Here is a 23808-nt window from a genome sequence, read left to right as displayed (position 1 = left end):
TTTGTGAGAAAGATGGCCAGATCAAACAGAGTGAAAAAGTGAGTCTGCTGTCTGGAAATCTGGGCTTTTTGGAAGCTCATTTTTGTTTTTAACATTTAGCACCCCCCACAGATAAGTGCACACATAGCACACAGTGGTCCCCTCACACTCTGGCAGAAAGCAAACACTGCAAATTCCCCTCACAAGCTGCAGTTGGCACCTCCCTCTGGCCAGGGTGAGCTGGTGAATCAGGGGCTGACCAGGTGGGGGGGTCACAGGCTGCCACAGGGAGCACTCACACACTTATTACATAACAGGCGTTTCTGTTAATCGCCTCTCCCCCAAGAAGCAACGTCAATAATAAAATCTTAAGATCAACACAAAATACCAAAAAAAAAAAATCCCCAAGAACACCCTCGTGTCCCCAATAAAACAGAGTTCCTTGACTGTCCAGATGCCAGGCTCCACATAGTCATGCTGCTGGGTGGGATTACGCTGCTTCCCAGATCTGATCTCTCGCCGCCCCTGCAACTCCCGTGGACGCGAAGAGGAAACTGAGAAGCCCAGCGTAGCCACCCCAGGTTTTGCGCACGCGGACACACACACGCGCGCACCTCGTGCAGGACTGAATGCAACACATTCCTTACAATAAGCAATGCTGTCGCTCCTGCTAATTGCACCAGTTGACCAGCTGGGCAGCTGCTTCTCCGTGGCGGGTCTGAGGTCGACCACCTTCCTCCTCTCTGGCTCTCTGCTCCGGCGAAGTTCTGCCCTGTGAAGTCCCGCACAAACACAAAAGCATGCGACTGAAAAAGAGAAAAAAAAAACCCAAAGAAACTAATACAACAAAAGGAAAAAACCCAAAAAGCAACTTAGTACACAGCACGCCAAGGCAGAGCACTTCCCCACACACTCCTGCTGGTTTTCTCTAGGCAGCTGACCCCATTACCACCCCAACCTGCTGCCTTTTAAAAGGCTGTGAAGCTCCCCTACATGCCCAGCTCGCAGGTGCCTGGCATAACTTGCTTGTTATTCCATCATTCAACGATCGCTGTGCCATGCCCACATGCAACTCCTGGGCTGCCCAAGCCACCACCTGACATAAACATTGAACGAAATCATACTCAAAATGCATCCTTGTCTCAGTTTGCTGATTGTCATTGACATTTATTAATTTTATTAGGTCATAGACCATACCCCCCCTACAGCACTTTGAAGAATTTTATAGTAAAAGCCTTCTTTCCACATTGAATCTAATATATAAAATCAGTCTAGCTCACTTAAGATGAATAAGGCATGCAAATAATTTTCTTTTTTTTGTTGATGAACATGCTGACAGATTAGGGTGTTACTTGCTGGGGCAGTCGGCCTAGCAGGTGTTGCATCATCATTGATGTTCAGGCTACCAAATGGAAAAAAATGTGCTTGTCTTGACCACCAGATGACACTACAATCTGATGCTTCAAGGGATGGACACAGCAAATGAAGAGAATTCCAAACAATGGCATGCTTATTTGGCAATATAGTAAAAAAATTGCTTTATGACTCATTTGCAGGTATACTTTTGAAGTTAAGCTGAGAGAATTGTGTCTTAATATCTGTTTCATCAGCACACACAATGAAACCAACAATCTTGAAAAATGACAGAACAAGAAGGGTTTTGTGATGCAGATTTATAACCAAAATTATTTACAGCTATTCATAGTCATACAGTCAAATAACAACAGTAAACAACCAGCGTCAGATTCTAATCTATTAAGCAATGTCCCCAAAAATCTAAGCACAGGTAAACTGTAGCACAAGCTTCCATTGTAACAGCAAACACATTAGACATAGAATAAATGTTAAGAATGCCCAGTTGGGACAATTAGATTACTCAAAGTAACATGAACCATTGAAAACCAGTGTACCATTTTACCTCTTGCTAGAATTTAACCACTGGTCAGTGAGACCAGTTTGCAAGCAATTACATGGTAGGGACTTGATTACATGGTAATGTTGGTTTGAAGTTCCTCTCCTGTCTTCAGGCACAATGATACCATGCAATCAAATGCTAAAATATCACATTGATAAAATATGTAACAACTTGTAAGAGATGACTAATACACTTTACTAGGTCTTGCACACATGTTAGTGGTGAACAAAACATTCATGATGAAGCCTGCTAGAAATGGTTTGCTGCAAGAGGTCACGACACCAAGGTTCTTGTTAATTTATATTCATGTGTAATATATATTATGATAATGTTATTAAGAAGTAGATTTCTGTAAATGAGAAAACGGATTTCATATCAACCATTCTCTCCATAGTTCTAGTGGTGCTGGAGGCAATAATGGCACCTAATGAAATAAATTTTTACATGGAGTGGTAAATAAAGAAGATGTAGTGATGGGTAGTAAAAAAAAAAGAGTAATGACCTCAGCAGTCATGGAATGTTTCAAAATCTGTAGTGGGGCATTATTTCATATATTGCTCATATTAACATAAAAGGGCAAATGATCTCACTGTGGTCTGATAACATGTAAAACCACAATGCTAGTGGACTAACACACACAGTGATGACTTGGGGAGTCAAGATGGGTAGAGAATGCAAGGAATTACATAGCCAGTGAACTGAAGAGTGTTGAAAATGTAGCCAGATTTCAAGAGCAAGTTTTGGATTATGACCAGGACACTTTGCCTAACACCCCCACTCTTTCAGTAAGTGGCATGGAACCTTCAAAGACAACATTGAGTCAGGACCTCTATTTGATGTCTGATCTAAAAGATTGTGCCTATGGCACAGTCCGGTTTCCATCATTTGAACTGGGTAATTGGAAATACTTAGCCCAGAAGAGTGTCTACCACTAACCCACAGACAGCACAGCCAGCAGCAACCTGGTTTTCCCAGGATGTCCCCATCCCTCTAGTGGAGAAAGCTACAGGATGGTATAGCAGCTGCACCTGAGTGCTAAGTGTCATACAGAATGTAAGACAAATTGTAGAAATATAATGTGAAATTAGATATGTTATGCTTTTCTTAATATCAAACGGTTATAAAAAAACGCCAGCGTATAGAAATATATGAATTTGTGTAGAAATATGCAACCTTGTAGGTAGCTGTTTCGTTAACGTCATGATAAGCACTTGGCTTTCGAGGGAGGGACAAGAGCAAGAAAAAGAAGGCTGTCATTTTATCAGCGCTCCGATTGGATGGACTTGTTTTGCGTCCATACCCTCCACAGTTTAAATACCCAATCAGGGGCAACCAAAGAGTATGTGGAGAAGTGTGACCGGCAGTACGAGTCTCTCTTGTTGGAAGACCGCAGCAGGGTGACATCGTCCGACTTTCACGACCATCATCGCCATGGAGGAATCGAGTAGTTGACGTTTCCTGTAACCTTCTCTTTTAAGCTTTCTTCCGTCTGATCATTACGCTCCTAAAGTGACCTGTCCGTTGCGAGTTAATCGACTGGAGTTTCTTCTCTGTCTTTGTAAAAGATGAAGTACATCATTGGTATTGGCGGGTGAGTGGATCTGAAATTCGCTGTTGCTGAACCTATTGCATCAGGAAGCAGCCTCGCTCACTGATGCAGGCCGCTCTCTGCACGTGGAGTCGGGTGGTAGCTACGGCAGAGCACCCATGGATCGCTAGCTTTGTTTTTATGAGCAAGTCATATTTGCCTTAGCTAGCTCACCATAAACGCAAATGCATGTGCCAATTTCATGATACATGTTCTTGTATGTTATAGTCCACGCATTCAGTAAGCTTGTTACTGATGGTTTGTACCTAACAAGAGAAGGGTGCTGGCTCGCTATCTTTGGAGATGTTGCCTGATATGTAGTGCCTGCCTGTGTAGTTATGGTGTGTTTTCTTAAGTAAATTCTTAGGTATAATTTAAAATTTAATATTACTTCTCTTCTCTCCGAAGGGTAACAAATGGGGGTAAAACAACCCTCACGAACAGATTGATCAAGAATTTACCCAACTGCTGTGTGGTTCACCAGGATGACTTTTTCAAGGTGAGGACGAAAGTTTATTGTAGCTGGCTCGTGGCTTAGTTTCCTGGTTAGCGAAGTATAAAATCGCCGACCACAAAAGCGACACGTGAGGCGTGGCTAGGACAGTATAGCTGGCTAGACATTGATACTCTTTGGATGACCTTGGACAAAACGTAAGAATATTATTTTTGCAGCTATAAATGGTTATAAAGTTTAAATTTTAACATGACACATTTGAAACGCATTGTTAGACAAGTGGTGCTGTTTAGCAGCATAATGTCAGACATGTAGATAACTGTAACGTCTGTAGCTACAGTTGTGTTTGTCTAGAATGTAGTCTTATGCACAACATTTTTTATGCGCCAGTAATGATTCCAAGCACACTGAAATAACGGAACGTCCCGTGTTTGAGCTAAAACTCCCTTACGGCACATGCGTTGTAGACTATGTCTCATCCACGTATGTTTCAGACACAAGATCAGATTGAAGTTGGTGAAGATGGCTTTAAGCAGTACGATGGTAAGCTGGGGAATTTTTAAAGGGGTGTGTATGTGTTTGTAGGCGCCTTGTTTAATGTGTTCTCCATGCTTGAGTAAAACGCCGGATTGTACAATTTTTGTACAACGGATTGTGCCCTATTCGAATTCTCGTCTATCATTTTTGCCCCCCCCCCCCCCCCCCCTCCAATACCACTTCCCCCCTCCATTTAGTGATTACGGCACTGGACATGGACGCCATGATGAGTACCATCTACGCTTGGCTGGAGAACCCAGTGAAGTTCGAGCGGTCGCACGGTGTGAACAACACTTTGGATGCGGAGATAATCCCAGGGTCTGACCACAAAGACGAAGGTGTTCATATCCTCATCGTGGAAGGCTTCCTGCTTTACACCTATGGGTGAGTCAGTTCTGACAACACTCTCCTAGATCATTACATGTGTACGTGCTTTAACAAGTCTGTAATATAGTGTAGGAATTTTGCACTAAATTTTCCAAACTCTTTTCTTTTTAGACCTTTGATCGACGTATTTAACCAGCGTTACTTTATTTCCATTCCATACAAAGAATGCAAAAAGAGGAGGTGGTAAGTATTAAGATACTAGAGGCACTTTTTGGGGTCTGTAGATGTAAAAATGACCATAGTTGTGTTTATATTGCGATGCATATTATATAATAGAACATAAAGATACGAGGGATGTTCACTGCTGTCTGATCTGTGGAAAGTGTTAAGATTTAACAGAAGACCTGTGTCTGTGTGGTGGCTTGCAGCTCAAGGAACTACACAGTGCCAGACCCACCTGGCTTGTTTGAAGGGCATGTCTGGCCCATGTATGTCAAACATAAGAACATCATGGAGGCCAGTGGAGTTGACGTAGGTAAGCTTTTGGGGGTGTGCTTTCTCAGCATAGGTCAAACACTTGGTTTAATGCATGTGTATTTGTGCTTGTTCGTATCTCAGGTCAAACCTTTGTGTTAATGAAACCTCACTCTCTTACAGTGCAGCTAGATGGAACTAAGTCAAAGGAGCAACTTTATAATGAGGTCTATGGAGATGTGCAGAACAAGATACAGCAACTGCTCTAGTAAACAAAGGTAATTGACACAGCCACGTTCTGTGTGCCTGGAACACAAGTCCATGGGAAGCAGAATCACTATTATATTGTAATTGGTCTCCTGGGGATGGGTTTTTATTTCTGTTCTGTTAATTAGAATCCTGAAATCCTGTCTAAAATATACTCTGGCAGTAAAAGCATGTGAGGAACTGCGTAGTGGGTCTCATGATTTTACGGGCTGTCCCAAGCTGTCTGTCAACAGTTGCTTGCCACATTGCTTGCCCTCTGTGATCCTTAATTGGCTGTACCAAACATGAATATGTCCATAACCCCAAATTCTGTTTGTTTTCCAGGTCATACAATCTGCAAACATTATGGAGGATATATGCAGGAAAACACCACCTTGCCTTTGTTAAAGTGGCAGCTCATTTTATTGAATACAAATGATCAGCTAAAACTTGTTGTAAATGATGTATTCATTGGCATTATATGCCGGCTTGCATTTTATATCTATTTATTGGAAGTTTGTTGCTTTGTCACCTGCCAACACTTGTGGACAAATTAAGTGCATCTAGCTGAAAACCTGTCAATAAAGTGACCCTCCTGCAGTATATTTGGTGTTCTCTTCTTTTTTTGGCAGATTGAGTTTTGCTATCCATACTAGAAAGTAAGGGGGTTCTTCAGTGGCAGGGGGTTATCCACTTCAGAATAAGACTCGCTTCTGTCGTACCCTGGATTCATACATGTTCCCACAATTTGCACCATGGGTCTGTGGGTACTGGATATGTCTCTGATAATTCCATTTCAATCTTGGGTTACTGAACTGGATCATGAATTGGACTAAATTTAATTCTGGGGCCCTTGTGTTCAATGTTGTAACATTGATAGAGACTATAAAAAACTGCAGCCAGGAACAGTGTTTATTTATATAATGTATACCATAAAACTTCCAATAATAGCCAAGTCTCCAATAAACACAGGCCTCTTGTAATCGCCATTATGCACAACCCTTTCAGTCAAATAAACGCCGGGGAAAATTTATATTTGTTTTTCGTGACTATAAAACAAAAGGGCAGTGGGTTAAAATACTTACAGTAGTCCTACTTTTTGTGGCTAAAAAAATAACACAAATAATTTTTTACATTAGGCTAAATGAGGTTGTTTTAGTGAATTCAATTTGCCTTATGCGTGTTCATCTGTTCACGAATTAGATTAAACATAAACAAAACAAGCTGTCTTTCGGATCATGGTAGCCTAAATTCACAGTGATACTACTATTCTTACAGACTGTGCTCTCCCATCATAGGTTGCAATGACAATGGTTAACTTTATTAGTGATTCCTGTTTGAGTTGCTACCAAAAACCACTGTATAATGTTTAAGTAGGCTACTTGGGAGACTCGGGCTACATGGTGAATTTTCCTGGTCAGTTCAGCTACCAATAACTTGCAGAAGCCTGAGGGCTTTAGGTGAAATAAACGCGGGTCTCTTATCGCCGAGTCTCCAATAAACGCTGGTAAAGTTAAGTAATTACAGCAAATAAACACCTCTGTGTTTATTGGAAGTTTTACGGTATTTAGGTTTGATGTTCTTGCACACATTCCCCATCCTGTCACTTAAATTGGGTAGAGGCCAGTGGCCCAGAAACTAATTTTACCTTTTGGGTCACTTCTATTAAGTCATAACACTTCAAGGTAGCCTTAGCACATGGGTTCAAGGGAAGTTTTTAGAGTTTATCTGTCTCCCAGGCAACAGTTGGTGTGGTGAGATAACATGCATTCATCCATGTACACACTCACGAGACTTCACCTCGTGACCCAGGGGGCGGTCTAAAGACGTACAAGAACACTTCCAGCTAAAGATAAAAGAAGAGTTTGGGTACTGAGTGTACTTTGTTACCTAACCTGTGCTGAGCAGAAATGGGTCATGTTTACCAAATTCAAAAAAACTTTGCTGTTGTGAACACAATTTTACAATGGGGATTCCAAGACAAGAAAGGCATATGCTTGACCATAACTGCTTGACTGTTGAGCAATAAAGCATATTACATGGGATTTGCCTGTTTTTAAAGGGCAGACAGTTCTGAATGAGAAGCAGCTCAATCTAAGTTTTAATAATCTTTTCCTATCAGCCTAAATGATACCTCATTTACTGTGTTACCATATTTTGAAATGATACACTTAAATTTCAAATAAGACATCTATACCTTTTTCCTAACGTGGGATGACACTTAATGGAAACAAAGAATTGCCCTGAAGGAAAGCTTTCTTACTGTATGCAATTTTATTTTGAAAGAATTTACAATTCCAACATAAGGATTATTGAACTTTTACACGTTCACAAAAGCCCTGCAAACTACTTCCTGTTAAAACCTCTATTGAGCAGACTGATTAAAAAAGAAATGCTCTACAGAAGTCTGCATATATGTGATGCATAACTTTATTGCATGCAAACAAGGGCAATTGATATTACAATCTGATGCTATCTTGCAAAGCCACAATATACTATTTTTCTTGCTTTAAGAAGATGCAAAGCAGCATTCTTCCCAGGTTCTGAAAAGATAATTTCATTAATATTAAATGTGCTTTATATAAACGTAAATTGAAAAAAGTTGTTCTTCCACCAGCAACACCAACCTCCTCATCCAAGGTTTAACTGGCCATACATCAACACATGTCCACATGCACTCTGCAATGCCTGCTTTACACCAGTACAGTACTTAACAATCAAAGTAATATTGACTAATTGCGATTATGTAGCACCATGTGATTTACAGTGTAAGTGTGTGGCGGGCAGCAACTCACCTCAGCTCCCACCAATGTGTAGCCCCTAGTCAATACTGAAGTGCAGTAGCCACTTATCAACAGGCAGTGAAAGTGAGGTCTCTGTGCATGTCAAAATGGCATGTTGGCGTAATAATAACACAATGTAGTCTAATTAGCAACCGCCATTCGGTGTCAGACATTTAGGTTGCCCCTCTGTTTTGTTATGTCCTTTTGAAGAAAGGGTGTCACCCACCAAAAGCGTGCAAGCAATCCCAGGCATATGGCAGCAGACAAATGTGACTCTGTCTAGGTCAAGGCTGTCCTTCTCCCACCAGGATGAGGGTGGCCTGATTGCCTAATTTTACACAGCACAAGCTTTTAGCCACAGTGTTACATAATGAAAAGTTATCACAAAGGCAACCTTGCTTTTTTCTTTGCAACTTATACAACTGTTTTCATTTCATTTGCACAGACTAAAAACAGAATAAGATTGAGACAGAGAGTCCCAAAACCTCAGCCACATTTGCATCTAAAGAGCACAGAATGATCCCACAGCAGTTTAGGACTAAAGCAGAACACTGGGTCAGATGTGTGTGTTAGGAATGAGAGGGGTGGGGGTGAGAGGTGGATCTGTTTCTCCTGGAGAAAGTGAATGAATTTTGAAGGCGGGGGATAGTTATGTAAGGCCAGGAAAACATGGGAAAGTCTTTAAAGAAGGGGTGTGGGTGACTCAGAGGACAAAAATGCAACATGTCAAAGACTTTTCACTGATGCTTGTAATGAATGGGGGTACTGTTTTTGAGTCCATGACAGAGAAGGATAGGGTTAGGGGGGGAATGAAGTACATGAGAGTTCAGTGCTGGGCTCCAGCTACATTTGTGCCGTGTCTCTGAGCTCTATTTCATCCCCAGGTGCATGATCTTCCTGTACGGGCCTGGGCCTCCCCAAAATCCCCTGGGTAGGACAGAGAGCACCACAATGAGAGACGGGGCAGAAGAATTGCAGGCATGTTCGTAAATTCACTCTTGGAGCCACCCAATTGCTGCTGTCTGAGTGGCAGTTCTGAGTGTTCTGCCTCTCGCAGGAGAGTGTCACAGTGTATTGTGTAAACTCCAACCAAAAGGTCTGGCCATCAGAGAATACTAACCTATAAACAGCAGGTGAAAGAACTGACAGCTGTGGTGAATTCTGTCTGGTGGGCTCAGTGGACACTACATTTTGCATACAGACACTTGTAATAAAGACCCAAGTAATTATTTTTTCTTTAAATTCTAGATACAAATGCCCCCCTTTGCTGGAAACTAATCTTCACATAATGTGACAAATGCTGCAGTAACTTCTGCCACTTCCAAAGTGATTCGCTCGCCCATTTGTAAATTACACAATGATCACATATCCCATTGTGCTTAGAGGAGTGTTTCCTCAGTCTGAGCAAGCCTGCCAAGAGTGAATTTACGAGTACAGCCTGCGTTTCTGCAGCAACACAAAGGACATGCAGCATTCCTTCTCCTGTGGCAAGCACAAATCGGTTTGCTGCAACCACACTCACTTCAAAAGGCCATGCCAGTACAGGTGGGGCATCAGGTCGGCCTTCATGTGGTACATGAGCCTACTCTCCTTGCTCTGGTCGATGGGGAAGGTCTCCAGGGGCTGCCCATTGTAGTCAAACTCTGCCAGAATCACCGTGTTGTAGCTGGTCACCAGGGGGCAGGACGTGTAGCCGTCATACTGCCGGTGACAGAACAGGTCACAGTTTCAGTTTACAATGGTGTTGCGGTCTTTGTTAAGTAACAGGTAAAGGTTAAGTAACACAACTCCACAAAAACAATGTTGTTCTGCGGGATACTGAATGGCAAAGAGAAATATACTTCACTCATATTTTACATTATACATTGGCAGGCATTTTATTTATGTCTAATATTTATCATATTTATATTTACATTTACATAGCTTACACAGTTTACTGAGGCGATTTAGATTAAGCACACTGCACGTGAGAACAGAACATATGGTCTTGTTAAAATGGCAAGTCTTTAATCGCTACTTCACAGGCACAAGTCACTCAACAGGGCACAGTTTCAAAATAAGACCTTTTATGGTCCAAAAATCAACTTCTTACCAATTTCCACATTTCCTCCAGGACACCCCTCAATCACTCACCATGACTGGTTTACCCGGATAACAAGATGTGCTGGTGCTGAGGTATTCAGTTGTTGTTCAGTGCTATGTTAGTATAACACAGTTTAAGCTTGTCCGCCTTCTAGCGCGCACATGTGCTTCATGGAGAGGCTCACCTTTTTGTCTGGCTTGTCTTTTTTCATCACTTTGGAGATGGTCCTGTCCAGCACAGATGACTGTGCAGCTGGAGAGATAAACAGGCATGGTCACATCCCAATTGCCTACCTCGCCCTCTCATTTCACCAGCCTGTTACTTTAGGTATGCTTCCAATCTCGCCGTCTGGTTACAGCACAACACAAGATATTAATCATGTTCACTGAGGGCAGCCAGTTTATAAAAGCATCATTTACAGCCCTGGTGACAAACCACCACATGATGATGCACTCAAATGCCTAAGATAGACAGGTACAAATGTTCCAGGACACAGAACAGCAGAGATGCAGTCAACCTGACAACAGTGCATGCAACAGGTCCAAACGTGTGGGAATTCATCTTAGCCAAGCAAACTCTTAGCTGAGCTCACTGTGGCTTTCTTTCGAACATTTAGGTCATTAGATAGAGTGTACTTGTCTGACCCCGACTTGTCCTAAATTACACTTATGTACCGTACACTTACACTTAGACACGTTGACAATACTACTATCCCTTGCCCTCAGCGCATGTCAGTCAAAGCACTATTTTTAACACTGCCCTCTGTCCAGTAAAACATTACTTTAACATGTGTGGGGTTTTATAAACCTGCACTGCTGACACAGTCTGCTGATTTTCTGGGTTATTTTTTAGTCCTGGATTCAGTGCAACTGCAGACTGGGGGCAAGCATTTTCAAATTGTTGGGAGTACTTCAGTGGGTGCTGCAGGGCTTGTTGCAATTCTACTTACGAAGGGAATTTCCTGGAGTCATTTTTAGCTGCCCTCCCAGCCAGCATGAGGCATAGCAAGTGGTCGCAATTGAAAAATGACAAAAAAACATCGACCTCTACTTTCATTACAAAGTTTCTATTCAACGGTAAAAGACCAATAAATTTAAGTAATGGTGTCAATTCATAATGTGCTCATAAAAACATGTGTTCACTCATTCAGAAACAACACCTTATCTGACCCCTTCTGGACTATAACCAGCTAAACAATTACCATAAATCTAAAATGTCACAAATATCCATATTTTTTTAAATATACTCTTATCCTACACTACCACCAGTGTCTGTCAATGCAGTCTTTATAATGTATTTGTGATTCTGTATGTTTACTGTACTGTGCAAATGTTCTAGGTCAGGCAGCATTGACACTACACACTGCCACACGTTCCTGGAAAGACTCCTTTCCTTGTGGCCCACAAACTCCAACACCACTGCCTGTACTGACTAACACACATGAATTCTCAAGATAAGCAGTTATGTAACCTCAAGTCTGAGCCCTCCTCTCCCCCCTCTTCCAAAAAAAAAAGGCTAGCTTTTCAGCAGCCATTTGGCCGTTTGCCTGGCTCTGGCCTATCCTGTGGCCTGCAGCTCACCCACTGCAGCAGCTGTCTTTGCTGTTGGCAGGTTGGTACAGTCTCCAATCCCAAACACATTGGGGTACGTCTTGTGCTGCAACGTGTCTTTGTCCAGGTCCAACCAGCCGGCCTGGTCAGCCAGAGGGTTGCCCTTTAACACTTCAGGAGGCCCCATTGGAGGAGTTACATGGAGCATTTCATACTGATGAAATAAGAAAACATTTAAAAACACATAAACACAAAAATAATAATAATAATAATATATGAGAACATATTTCTGAGAATACAGCAGTTTTTATAGTTTTTTAAACTAAATGAGTATATTGAAAATATATAAACTATTGAGTGTTTTGATACATCAACATATATTTCTGCTTGCAATGAAATATTTTAGATGTATTAGTAAAATATAATTGGACTGAACAACATATTTCTCAATGTATTTCATTTTGGTATGGGATTCATCTCACCATCTTCCAATGCAGACTGAAGACCCAGCTCTTCAGACTGCACTTTGCCTCCTCAAATTAGCTGTAAAACTCTAATCTTGCCTGTATTTGTATATTATTCGAAGGTTTTATAGGACTTTGACATTAGTTGTTAAAAATTGATTACTAATGCGCTTACTATGTGTTCAGTATGGCATTTATTACTGTACTGTATAAAGAACTGACATGTTCAAATGTCGTTTTCTTTACATACTGTTGTCTGGTCACGCTGGCTTATTATATTCACTGTTGCACCTCTGCATTGTAAAAAGTGCTTTACGTCCAAAAACTGAGTGACAGCAGCGTGGATTGACATCTACATTTGCATGAGCAGTAGTGTGACATCCAAATCCAAATAACTAGCAAACTGATAATGTGTAAAAATCTCGGAATAAGAGAATCTGGTAAGCGAGTATACTATAATAATATAGTAATGCAGGGTCCCAAGGCTCAGTCAGCAAGGACTTTGAGCACAGGCTGAGCCCAATGGCCCAGGTCTGAATTTCTCGGCAATGACAAGGATCCCACAGCGACAGAAGAAACTGGCTTTGTTCTGCCTGTGAGAGGAGTGGATGGGTCGGCCGGGACTTTCTCTCACTGCTCTCTGCAATTCATCAGGTGCCTGTGAGTTGCTTGAGTGACATCATCGCTGTAGTACCTATCCTGCAAGTGACTTTTAGTGTGAAAAATAGTCATTGGCTGCATGTATCAGAGATCTGTATTATCTCACCTCAGCTCACCTTCAAGAGTGCAGAAATTGACACTGTAAGATGAGTGTAATATACAATTATCAATTCTAAACTAGGGTTGCATAAAGGGAAAAAATTACATATACATAACATATATGTAGTCTTATTCTTAACATAGTCAAGGCCTCACTTGATAAGGAATAAGAATAAGCGCCACTGACTGGGCTGCTGCTCTGTGGGTCTCCAAACTCCTGCCTGAATGCTGACCAATCAGAGGAGTCTCTGGCTCCTTCAGACTTCTGGTTAAGTCAGATATGACTCAATACATTAATGTGAGGAATTTGCATTTTAATGTCATTTTTCATGCCAATTACTTTAAGATAAAAATGCAAGCTTTATAGGGATCAGTTAAACGATTTATTGTCACTGTAAATGCATTATTATCACTGTATGTAATGAGGGCAAGTCTGTATATGGGTATATGGATTAAATTGATTTTTTTTTGTATCTTACTATTATTTAGTCTGGTAAAATTACATCTAATAGATTACAACAGCAGTCTCTAAAGTCTGGGCAATCCTCCACCCAATTTACCCTAACATACTTATGTATGTTCACCAGTTCACCAGTCATTTTTTACAAGAGCTATTCAGGCATTACAACTGAAATGCTCTTCGCTTATTTCACCCTTTTGGAATCACCAACTGTACATTAAACTCTGAAGCCCCGTCTCTCTATCTTTCCACAACCTTCCAATACACTTTTATGCATGTCACAGCTAATTTTTCACACTACGTGTCCTACAATGCACCACACCACACAGCTCATTTTCAGAGACCTCCTGCTGGAGGTGCAGAGGAGCTTGCTTCTTGGAACTGCTCATTCACTCTCTGAAACCAAGGCAACAGATGTGACAAAACATGTATTTCTGACAAAAACAAAATCTGCTGAAATTCCTTAGTTAGTATGAGGCTATTTTCTCCCTCTCTCCTATCGCAAAACATTAAAGAAGAGCAGAATGCACTGTCTCAACGGAATAATCTTTTCTATTTTTTTCTTTGATAACAGTTGTTCAGCCCTCCAGTTCAGCTATCACATCTGGTTACTTTGCATACATTCCTGAGCCCGCTGAAAACATTGCTTGGTTTTACACATTCTCTTTTTATCTTGTAATCATTTTAATGTGTTTTTTAGCAGTGAGATACTTGAAGCCCATCAAAGGGGCAAACTGCATCCAAAAAGCATTAGCAACAGCAAACAAAATTTTCCACTTAGCATGGTTTACCTCTGCATCTGCCTTATGCAAGAGGAAAACATGGCATGACATTAATTGTAGTTTCTGGAAAAAAACAGGGTTCAAGAAACCTCAGGGCTTGGAAGTCCTGTTTACGGTACAGATGACTTCAAGTGGTCCATCCAAGGGCAGACTGTCCTGTGGCACTCCCTTCTAAAGTCTTTCTAAACAACACCTGTGTTGGTTCTTTTCATGGTTATTTTCTCTTTATGCAACCACATTTTGGCACTGCCAGTTGTGTTTTAGGCCTGTCTCACCACATCTATCTCTGCACCCCCACAGAAGGGCGGCTTTTTGCAATGCAAGTCCCACAACGCACTACAGTGGAGTGGGCAGTCATTAGTGGGTTGCCATTGCTCCACTGACGTCATATGACCAACTCACAACTCACCTGGCATACTGCAGGGTGCCTGAGAGCAGTGAAATGAGAACACCATGGCCAACCTATCCACCCCTGTCTGTAGTGCAATATGGCCAATTTATTCCACTGCCAGTTTCAAACCTGGTCCACAGCGCTCTGCCTGTTTTCAAACGCCTTGCCAGTTCAGGTACTCAGGACCTACCTGTGGCTATTCCTATTTAAAGCTGTCTGTGCATAAATGATCAGAATTTAACTGTACAGTTTTCATTTAACGTGTTATCTATTTGAGGCCTTAAATTAATTTAGTTTTATGGAAATAGTCTGAGCATTCCAAACTGGACAGGGAAAGCATTTTGTTACACTATCAAACATGCACCAAGGCAGTGGCCTTTAAGAAGCTGACATGAAACTGATCAACCTAACCAACCAAAATGTTTCCCCAGGTTTATTTAGCAAAAAGAACCTTAAAGTAGCGATCACCGCCAGTCTATTATCGGTCACCAATGCTTCAAGTCATTTGTCCTTTTTCAGGGCCTTCCATATCTGTTCTCTAGAATAAAGTTCATCATTTATAAATATTACTTTACTTATATCATTTTTACCCAAAAAAATCTGTCTAATAATAGTAATTTTTCTGTGAATCATGTGTTTTTGTCCCCTTTATGAATATGGAAGGAACTGTTTATATTCATAAAGAGATTCCTGAATGTATGAAAAGAACTCTAATGAGAACGTTAATCCTCATAGTGAAAACCAGATAAAAATTTATTCTTCCTTGTGGTTTCAGGCTTGAAAGAAACTAGAAAAAACTTGATGGAATACCACTGAGCCAAAACAAGTCAGTTTAGGGGGAAAATTACACAATGTGGCTGTTTGGTAATTTGGGAACAGCGTCTGTATCCTGTTTGGGTGGCTACAGACGCTATTTGGCCTCTTACAAAAACCCATTCCATTCTAGAAAGAGCCATGACCTTCCTCCTCCTTCTCTACCTCTGTGCAGTGAGTCATCGTTTACTCATACAGTCGCACCCTCGCTGCTTTGAGCTCCACATCTGCCGAGTCGGCCTGCAGTCTAGGTAAGGGGGGTTTGCTGTTCCCCTTCTGGCAGATTTATAAATTGGGAGGCAGCACTAACCTCAAAAACCACTGTTTCCCCCGGGCTGTCCAGTCTCTCGAAGACAGCCTCCTGCTTGTCAGCGCGCACCTCTGTGAGGTTGTGCCGGAGGTTCACCGTCAGATCCCTGGTCTTCACAATTTCCCAAAGGGACTCGGCGTACTTCTTTATGCCAAAAAGCACGGGAAGGGACGTGTTGTAAATGATGTTGGCATTCGACCTCTTCCCAGTCTGTTACAAGGACAAAAATAGAGAGATTTTGCAGACAGGTAGTGACATAGACCCGTGGAGTTTAACCCACATTTTCTGGAAATCTAAACTCATTAAACTCCTTGTATTATTAGCCTTTCTCTTCCCATCTCTAATGTGCCTGCCAGTTTCAGCTCACTTTTACCACTTCATGAAAAACACATCAAGACACACCAAGAATGCACATTACATTTCAGAAGAAAGGGCATTTTCACATGTGTAAAGACACAGGACACTGTTAATAATGTTGACAACAGGCAGGGGTAATTCTGTACGTTTGAGTGCAATTCACACCTTTCTGAAGTAGGCATCGGAGAGGTACATGATCTTCTGGGGTGCACCCGCGCATTTCACAGGGGTATTTGGGAAGGAGAAGATGGCATTGCCTTCCTTGAAGTTTTGAAGGGCTTTCCAGGTCTTCTCCACTGTCTGGACTGAGTAGTTAGATCCAATTTTTGGATGTTCAAACCCCTCCGGGAGCCCTTTGATCTGTAATATCAAGGTAAAAACAAATAAGTCTCACTTCAATGCTCATTACAGTAACCTTCATTTAAAGGATAAAATTAAAAACATGCATTACATTTGTGTTGTTTAATTATTATTGTTTCATATCATAACAAGCACTCATGATCTCATGGTAAATTCAAACCTTGACATCTTCCAGGTTAGACCAACACCAGCCTAAAAAACCATCAACATCCTGTACAGGTAACATATCCTCTCCTTTTTATGTCAACTGTATTTCATATTAACAAACCATTATTTCTTTTTACAAGACTAAATCAGAAATTAACTTCCTAACTTTTAAAAGTTCCTTTTAAAAAAATCTAAATCAAAAATGAATACAACAAAATGAATGTGATACAACAGAAGTGTGTAAAGCTTCAGGACACCATGCTCTTAGAATGAAAGTACAAAACAGTGCTGCCACCTAGTGAGCAATAATTATAAATACACCCTTCTATAAAAGCCCAAGGACCTTTAATTAACCACTTGCACAAGGCTGTACAATAAATGTTATAAAAACTGGTGGCTTGCTCAGTTCAGGTGTGTGTGTGTGTGTGTGCATGTGTGTGTGTGTGCGTCTGTGTGCATATACTGCATGCTAACCCACTACAATATCTCTATGGAATAGCTGGGAAAACATCAGTTTGAATGCTTGCGAGGCTCAATATAAAGATGGCTTGGAATATTTTACACACTACCTTGCTATCAAGGTGCAAAGATTTTTAAACTGGAAATCTTACATGGCATCCGTGAGATTTTTTGTGTATGTGTAGAGAGATCTATACACAAATAGATAAACATACATACAGGTATACACATACGAATACATGTATGATGGTTAAGCTTATCAAAGTGTGCTTAAGTGAATGTATCAGTTATCAATTGTAATTGATCGTTCATGATTTTGTTTTTTAAGTCTTAGATTTATTAAAATGATACAGTGCTGTCTGGTTGTTAGAATCATTTTTTAAAAGGCTGATTCTTAAAGCACAGGGACAAATTAATGGATAAAATATGCACTGATGCATTAAATTGAAGAAAAAAAAAACCACCATGTAACTGACAAAAGTTCATTATTGTCTCATTGTCATTTAGCAGATGCTTTTACCCAGAGCAATTGTGGGTTAAGTACCTTGCTCAAGGGTACAGCAGCAGTGCCCCAGCAGGGAATCTAACCAACATTTCACTTATGAATCCTGCTCCTTACCACCATGCTACACTGTCACCGATAACTACCATAAATTCTTCAAAAATTGAACAAAATGCATCTGAATGTACAGTGTTTAAATAATTCTATAAAATAATCCTACATAAAATAGCTCAATTACGAGTGCCGCTGTGTTAACTGCTAGTGCTATTTGGTGTCAATACTGCTGCCCAGTCAATGTCCTTTACTGTTCTTTGAAATACCAATAAATTGGCTCACATTAACAACTTAACAAGAGCATCTCTATTTGGTGCTGTGCAGTCTATAATGCCTTAGTGTAGTCGCCTTTTGACAACAAAGTTGTCCAGTTTGTCAAATGTTGCCGATCATAGGTAGCTTAACAGCTTGAGTTATGGGTCTGCCTCCTTTGTTTTTACTGCTGAAGGTTGTGCTGTCTGCACTGGCAGAAAGCTGCATCTTTCTGGAATGGCAACAACAAACCAAGCACCTAGCTAAACTGCACATCTTTTTCTCAAAATATTTTACACAGCAAAGTATTATGGTATTTAATTAATGCCAAACACATAATTTACATTCAGATTTTAAATATGTAATGACTTTTTTCTTACTCTCCCCATTGCACATTGCATACCAGTGAGCCACATGAGTGTACCAAAAATAATCTGTATAAATTGATTACTTGATAGTATAGTACATTAGTATGCTTCTGTGACAGAATTTTTGATCACTACTTGTTTCATATGAACATACAGCACTATGTCAATGTTAGATTTATCTTAAAAAATATGAATACCTTGATAAGATGATCAAACTCTTTGCACTTTGTACATGTGTATCATTACTAACCTATTGATTCAAAAGGTGACAACCTCTTCTGAGAGATGCTTCCTCAGAACAATTGCAGTCAGCTAACTAATCACTTACAGCTTGGTATTAGCTTGCAAAAGTGCCAGATGGCTACTTCTACAATTTCATCAGCAAGTTAGAATAACTCCCACTGTGATCTCACTTTTTAGGTTTAATATTTACTGTCATTCTGCAATATCGGTCAATGGTAAGAAACATTAGGATCTCCCATTTAATATAATTGTTCAAAACTCCACTTGTAATTTACATTTTACAATACTAACCAACAACAAAATCAAAGTGGATTGGCACTGTTTAATTTACTAATTGGATATACTGCATTTACATGTCTATGTATAAAATGCATACTAATCAAAATGAAAGGATCAAAAATAGCTGACTCATTGTTATGTTCCTCCCTCCAATAATGGCTAAGGGTGTGGCTGTCTGTCTTGCTCTGTGGCTCGGGCACCTATGATTTTGTATGCTCACGGAAAATACATCATTTATCAAGAAAAACAGGTCTAACTACTGTTGCCTTATGTTATGATGAACTTGATCATTCCAGGTACATATATGGTCATACCAGGACAAGAGTGATTTTAGGTTAATCTGGTGTAGTTCTTCAGGTTCGCCGACAAAAGTTGCATGCTGTTTATTTCCACTCTCATCCCGCTAAGTTATATTGTCAGAAAACTGTATGCAATGACCAGAATGCACACAGCTTTGGCAACACTGGTAAAACAGCCATGTCTAAGTGAAACACCACCCAACGTGCAAGTCTCACATATTTGCACAACTGAGTAATAAGTGCATATCTCTTAAACTATAGCTTACCTGCATTTTTACCTGTGCATGAAATGCTTCAGAATAAAGACTAGAGAACATACACAATGCTTCATGTTAATCTTGTACAGATGAATGGCTGATGAGGGTAAACACTTCTGCCATGCAGTGCAGAGTGAACCATGCAACTGAACCTCAATTCCCAAAAAACAGCTGATCTAATTTGTGTAATATCTGATGAATTACATTATTACTGCAATATGATTACACATTAACTCAGAGGCCATTTGATGTAGGGGATGGGTGGACAGAATGAAAAATGAGAAGATTACTGGTTCTGAAGCACACAAACACACACACACACATTAACGACAGTAAATATCTAAACATTATGAACAACACATTACATTTTCATAGTGAAGCTGGAGTCCGAGGGCCACAATCAGATACTGGTAAGAGATCTGTGAGAGAAGATAACATAAGAAACACAACAGAACATGCATGTCATTACAGTATTTTACAGTATATACAGCTGGATATTTACTGAGGGAAATCAGGCTAAGCACCCAAGGATACAACAGCAGTGCAGAACAAATTGAACCGATAATATTTCAAGGAGTAACTAGGCCGGGCCTAAGCTGACAGCTGACACATGCATGGCCACTTTTCCAGGATGTGGACCATGCGTATGTGGACTCTCAGCACCCTTCAACTTGTTTGAGTGCCTGTGTAACTCAGATGATGTCAGGGAGTCTATCACTCTTGTACTGTGAAAAATGGTGGTGGTAGGTGTGTGCACACTGGCGGGTTGCAAGTGCTATGCCCTTGCACTGCTGTGCAAGTGCCAAAGTTGTAATGGTGGGACAGGGCTAGTGTACAAATGACAGTTACAAAAAAGTCAAGTGAAAAGGAAAAAATGCCAAAAACCAACCCCAAAACAAAGAAATGTATGCTCAGGTGACTATGGGATGGTTCTGTGGGTGAGATCATGTGTACTTACAGCAACACACCGATTTGATGTGAATCAGTTTTATTGTGATTGTGATTGATTTATTTGATTGTAATCTCATAACGCTACTCTGCTGCTAAGGGGATCCTTATGAACTTTGACCTTCACCCGATACCTACCTCCTTCCCATTGTCTGTGCGAACTGTGTTCTTGTCTGGGTCTATCTCCTGGACTCTGGCTTTGATCCACTTCACCCCAGATGGTACCACATTGGCAGTGGGGCGGCCAGAAGAATGCACTGTTTTAGCTCCAGCACCGACCAAGGTCCAAATTGGTTGATAATAGTGGCTCTAAAATGACCCAAGCAGTGAGCTCACAAATCAAAGTATTACACAACTCAGTTCACCGAGTGATACTTTAGTTTAACAGCAGGCAAAGTCGCAAAGCAGGCATTAAGTATGAATGCCAGTTATGGCTTTATTTGAATAATAACTTTAATTTATGATTACTCTAGACTCAAGCAGGCAAGCCTCTGTTCAACTAAACCTTCAACAATGAACACCTGCTTACTGATCATCAACAAATCTCAGTCCTACAGGGACGGTCCAATTAAAGCATGATATGCTTGCCCTTCAGTTATTACTATATCTTACTACATATTCTCCAAATGCACATGTTCTGGTGATACAGAATGCCTTCCCTGAGGCACCATCCGCACGCGGGTGAAGCCCAGCTAACGTACACCTGCATTTGCAACGGTGTTTACGGAGTGCTTGCCTCGCTTGGCTCGACGACGGCCACATTCTTTGCGCCGACCTTCCTCTTCATCCGCGCGCTCATCGTGATGCCCCCGCTGCCGCCCCCGAGCACGAGGACCTTGTAGTGCTCCTTGGACTGGCCGGAGCAGCCCCTCGCGTGACACCAGGCAGCGCCAAATGCACCTCGACCATGTCTCCACTGCCCGCACCGCCAGCTCAGAGCCGCAACAGCCATAGGTCGGCAGTACACTCGAAGAATCTAGTCTGGATTGGAAATAAATCAAAAGGGTTTAATGCAAATTTAATACCACAGAGTAACTTAATAGACAACCCTCACAACACTTGCGTTGAAATGGTAGGAGTCAGCTGCGTGAGACATATTTAACTGGCTAGCGATTCCTGCCTGTTGCTTGTTTATTCTTGAAACGTTAAGACTCACTGCAAAGTCATTGTTTACTGTATCTGGCACGCAGGAACATGCACGTTTGAGAGAAACGGGTGTTCGTTATCGGAGCATTGTGGCAGGTGAAGAGTTAAATGCACTGAACGCAACGAGAATATTCTATAACTATCGAGATAGCACTCTTGAAGCATACAATCCGTTACCGTAGACATTAACGTTATGTGACTTGCTGTGTTAAAATTTGGCTTGAACATTTACTCGTGTGTGCTTGGTGGTACAGACATACGACAACGTTACCAAAAATTCGGGTACGCTCACCGTCAACGTCTTCATGTAGCTAACTACGTTAACGTGCTCGCAAATTAGCTAGCTATTTAGCTAGCTACCTAAAATACAGAAATAAATGTAATATGGCTGGTCACATTCTTTTTGAGTTTAATACACTGTCTTGCTAAAGTACACACGAATTACGAATAAATTCACTTTCGAAGTCATGTTCTGTTTGCAAATCAATCTTTATGACACAAACGACGGAAATACTAGCTATAGGATGTTTAGCTAAATGACGTTAACGATTTATCAACCTAAAGTGAAACTGCAGGCTAGTGGAGGACATATTTTAGCTTACCAGAAGCTGTACAGTAGAATCTGGTTGTCATTCAGGCAGGGACGACCACAATGTTCGTGAGAAGTCGTAATAAACAGCTATGAAGTTGGCAAAACTCACCCCGAAAAACCTTGGTCCCTCATGAACAGCGACACTTCCTGGTATCCTGTACACATAACCCTCTGTTATAAAACTGAATGCGTAAAACGGAACAGAGCCTAATCATCCTACGCGTTCGTCAGTGAAAAGAGTTTAATTTAGTAGCTGAATAACAAGCCTCTTTTGCAACATTGAGGTATAGAAGTGATAGTGATATGAGCTGAGGATTACATTTCTAAAAAATGAGCAATTACTGAATCCAATATGAATCTATAAAAATCAGATGTTACATATTTTAAACACTTAAACACAAAGACTTCATACATATTTAATTTGAATGCTTGACAAATGTTGGAGCAGTTCAACTTTTATTAATATAATATTTTGTAGAGTGGAGTGTACGCTTCAAATATGCAAGCATTATGGAGTTGCATTACCAACTTCATCCGCAGGATGGCAGAATAGGTGTCTTTGTTGTCCTGAGGTGAACCCTGAAATTCCTCTCTTGCGTAAGGAGTCATGATGTCATGGCGTTGTATAATTTACAAAAAAGTCAATATGATGAAAATGATAAAATATCACAGTACATGTCATAAATATAACATAGCATAAAGTAGATGTTATAGAAATGTATTTATGTGAACCCTTTTGGTATTGGTCTGAGATCAGTCTCAGATTCATATCAGACATCTTAATGAACAATTTTGAAAAAAAGAAGCCAGAACAGGCATATTATATCTAAACCTGCACATGTCTTCATTGTGAATGCTTTTTGTTCAACTACTAAGCATTTGTTGTCTTATCATTGTTTTTTTAAGTTTTCAAAGTTAGTTTTGAAAGTTAGTTTAACTTTTGGGCCACTTGTTTAAACTTAATACTGTGAGTTAAAACAATTTATACATTTATTTTAATAGTACACATGAACTTCGGTGAGTATACTGCTGTTAGAATGTCCTGTCTGACATTAAAACCTTTCAGCCTCCTCAGGAGAAACATGTGCTATTAGGCCTTTTTGTAGACCCCATCCGCATGTTGTGTGAAGGACAGGTGGTGGTCGATCTCAGTGCCCAGGTACTTAAAGATCTTGACCTGTTCCACCACCTGCCCCTCCAGCCTGAGTGGTCCGGAGAGAGGGTCTGGGCTGTCAGGTGCCCGGCGCCCCCCGCAGCACAGCTCTTTGGTCTTACTGATGTTCAGTTCCAGGGAGCTCTCCTGGAACCAGAGGACCATAGTGTTCACATACTGCCTGTATGTGGACAGGGAGCGCTCATCTGTCAGGTGGGCCACCAAGGCCATGTCATCAGCATATTTAAAAAGTGACAGTCCATTGCTATTGCAGGTGATTTCATTTGTATATAAGGAGAAGAGGATGGATGACAAGACACAGCCCTGTGGGACCCCAGTATTTAAAACAATATTGCTGGATTTAAAACCATTCATTCTAACATGTTAGGATCTGTCCTTTAAAAAATCTTTAATCCATAAAACCAGTGTAATGTTGACTTGTAGTCCTTGGAGGCGGTGCAGAAGTATGTTTGTGTT

General features: G+C 40.8%; 2 protein-coding genes across 3 annotated transcripts; one reads left to right on the top strand and one right to left on the bottom strand.

Moving 5' to 3' along the window:
* The first annotated feature begins 3253 nt into the window (after positions 1 to 3253).
* LOC118781608 (nicotinamide riboside kinase 2-like) lies at positions 3254 to 6123 on the top strand. Its single transcript, XM_036534607.1, has 8 exons — positions 3254 to 3485; positions 3891 to 3981; positions 4431 to 4479; positions 4671 to 4857; positions 4972 to 5043; positions 5229 to 5335; positions 5458 to 5552; positions 5866 to 6123. The coding sequence occupies exons 1-7, from the start codon at positions 3460 to 3462 to the stop codon at positions 5541 to 5543; spliced, it is 618 nt and encodes a 205-aa protein (XP_036390500.1). The 5' UTR covers positions 3254 to 3459; the 3' UTR covers positions 5544 to 5552; positions 5866 to 6123.
* Positions 6124 to 7932: 1809 nt separating this feature from the next.
* sqor (sulfide quinone oxidoreductase) lies at positions 7933 to 22352 on the bottom strand. Of its 2 annotated transcripts, none has more exons than XM_036534605.1 (10): positions 22288 to 22352; positions 21177 to 21421; positions 20579 to 20749; positions 19858 to 19911; positions 16438 to 16632; positions 15916 to 16125; positions 11967 to 12150; positions 10571 to 10638; positions 9826 to 10004; positions 7933 to 9230 (listed from the first exon to the last, which is right to left on the bottom strand). In XM_036534605.1, exons 2-10 carry the CDS (start codon positions 21390 to 21392, stop codon positions 9173 to 9175), a joined length of 1335 nt encoding a protein of 444 aa, XP_036390498.1. In that variant the 5' UTR covers positions 21393 to 21421; positions 22288 to 22352; the 3' UTR covers positions 7933 to 9172. The 2 variants fall into 2 exon arrangements, with proteins under 2 accessions (XP_036390498.1, XP_036390497.1); XM_036534604.1 differs by lacking the exon at positions 22288 to 22352 and adding an exon at positions 22189 to 22281.
* Between the last annotated feature and the right edge of the window lie 1456 nt (positions 22353 to 23808).

Source organism: Megalops cyprinoides, chromosome 8 (assembly GCF_013368585.1).
Source record: "Megalops cyprinoides isolate fMegCyp1 chromosome 8, fMegCyp1.pri, whole genome shotgun sequence".
Classification (NCBI taxonomy): Eukaryota; Metazoa; Chordata; class Actinopteri; order Elopiformes; family Megalopidae; genus Megalops; species Megalops cyprinoides.
The sequence above is the reverse complement of the archived record's forward strand: the minus strand, read 5'-3'. Positions and strand labels throughout refer to the sequence as shown.

What these genes read in the sequence shown, in the direction of transcription:
- sqor (XM_036534605.1), bottom strand. Translation starts at nt 21,392, where the DNA reads ATGGCTGTTGCGGCTCTGAGCTGGCGGTGCGGGCAGTGGAGACATGGT. An exon ending in CCGATGCCTACTTCAGAAAG is followed by an intron (nt 16,126 to 16,437) that starts GTGTGAATTGCA and finishes TCCTTGTAACAG; the next exon opens with ACTGGGAAGAGGTCGAATGC. An exon ending in GGGAAACAGTGGTTTTTGAG is followed by an intron (nt 12,151 to 15,915) that starts GTTAGTGCTGCC and finishes TTATTTCATCAG; the next exon opens with TATGAAATGCTCCATGTAAC.
- LOC118781608 (XM_036534607.1), top strand. Translation starts at nt 3,460, where the DNA reads ATGAAGTACATCATTGGTATTGGCGG. An exon ending in TTCCTGCTTTACACCTATGG is followed by an intron (nt 4,858 to 4,971) that starts GTGAGTCAGTTC and finishes TTTTCTTTTTAG; the next exon opens with ACCTTTGATCGACGTATTTA. An exon ending in GAATGCAAAAAGAGGAGGTG is followed by an intron (nt 5,044 to 5,228) that starts GTAAGTATTAAG and finishes GGTGGCTTGCAG; the next exon opens with CTCAAGGAACTACACAGTGC.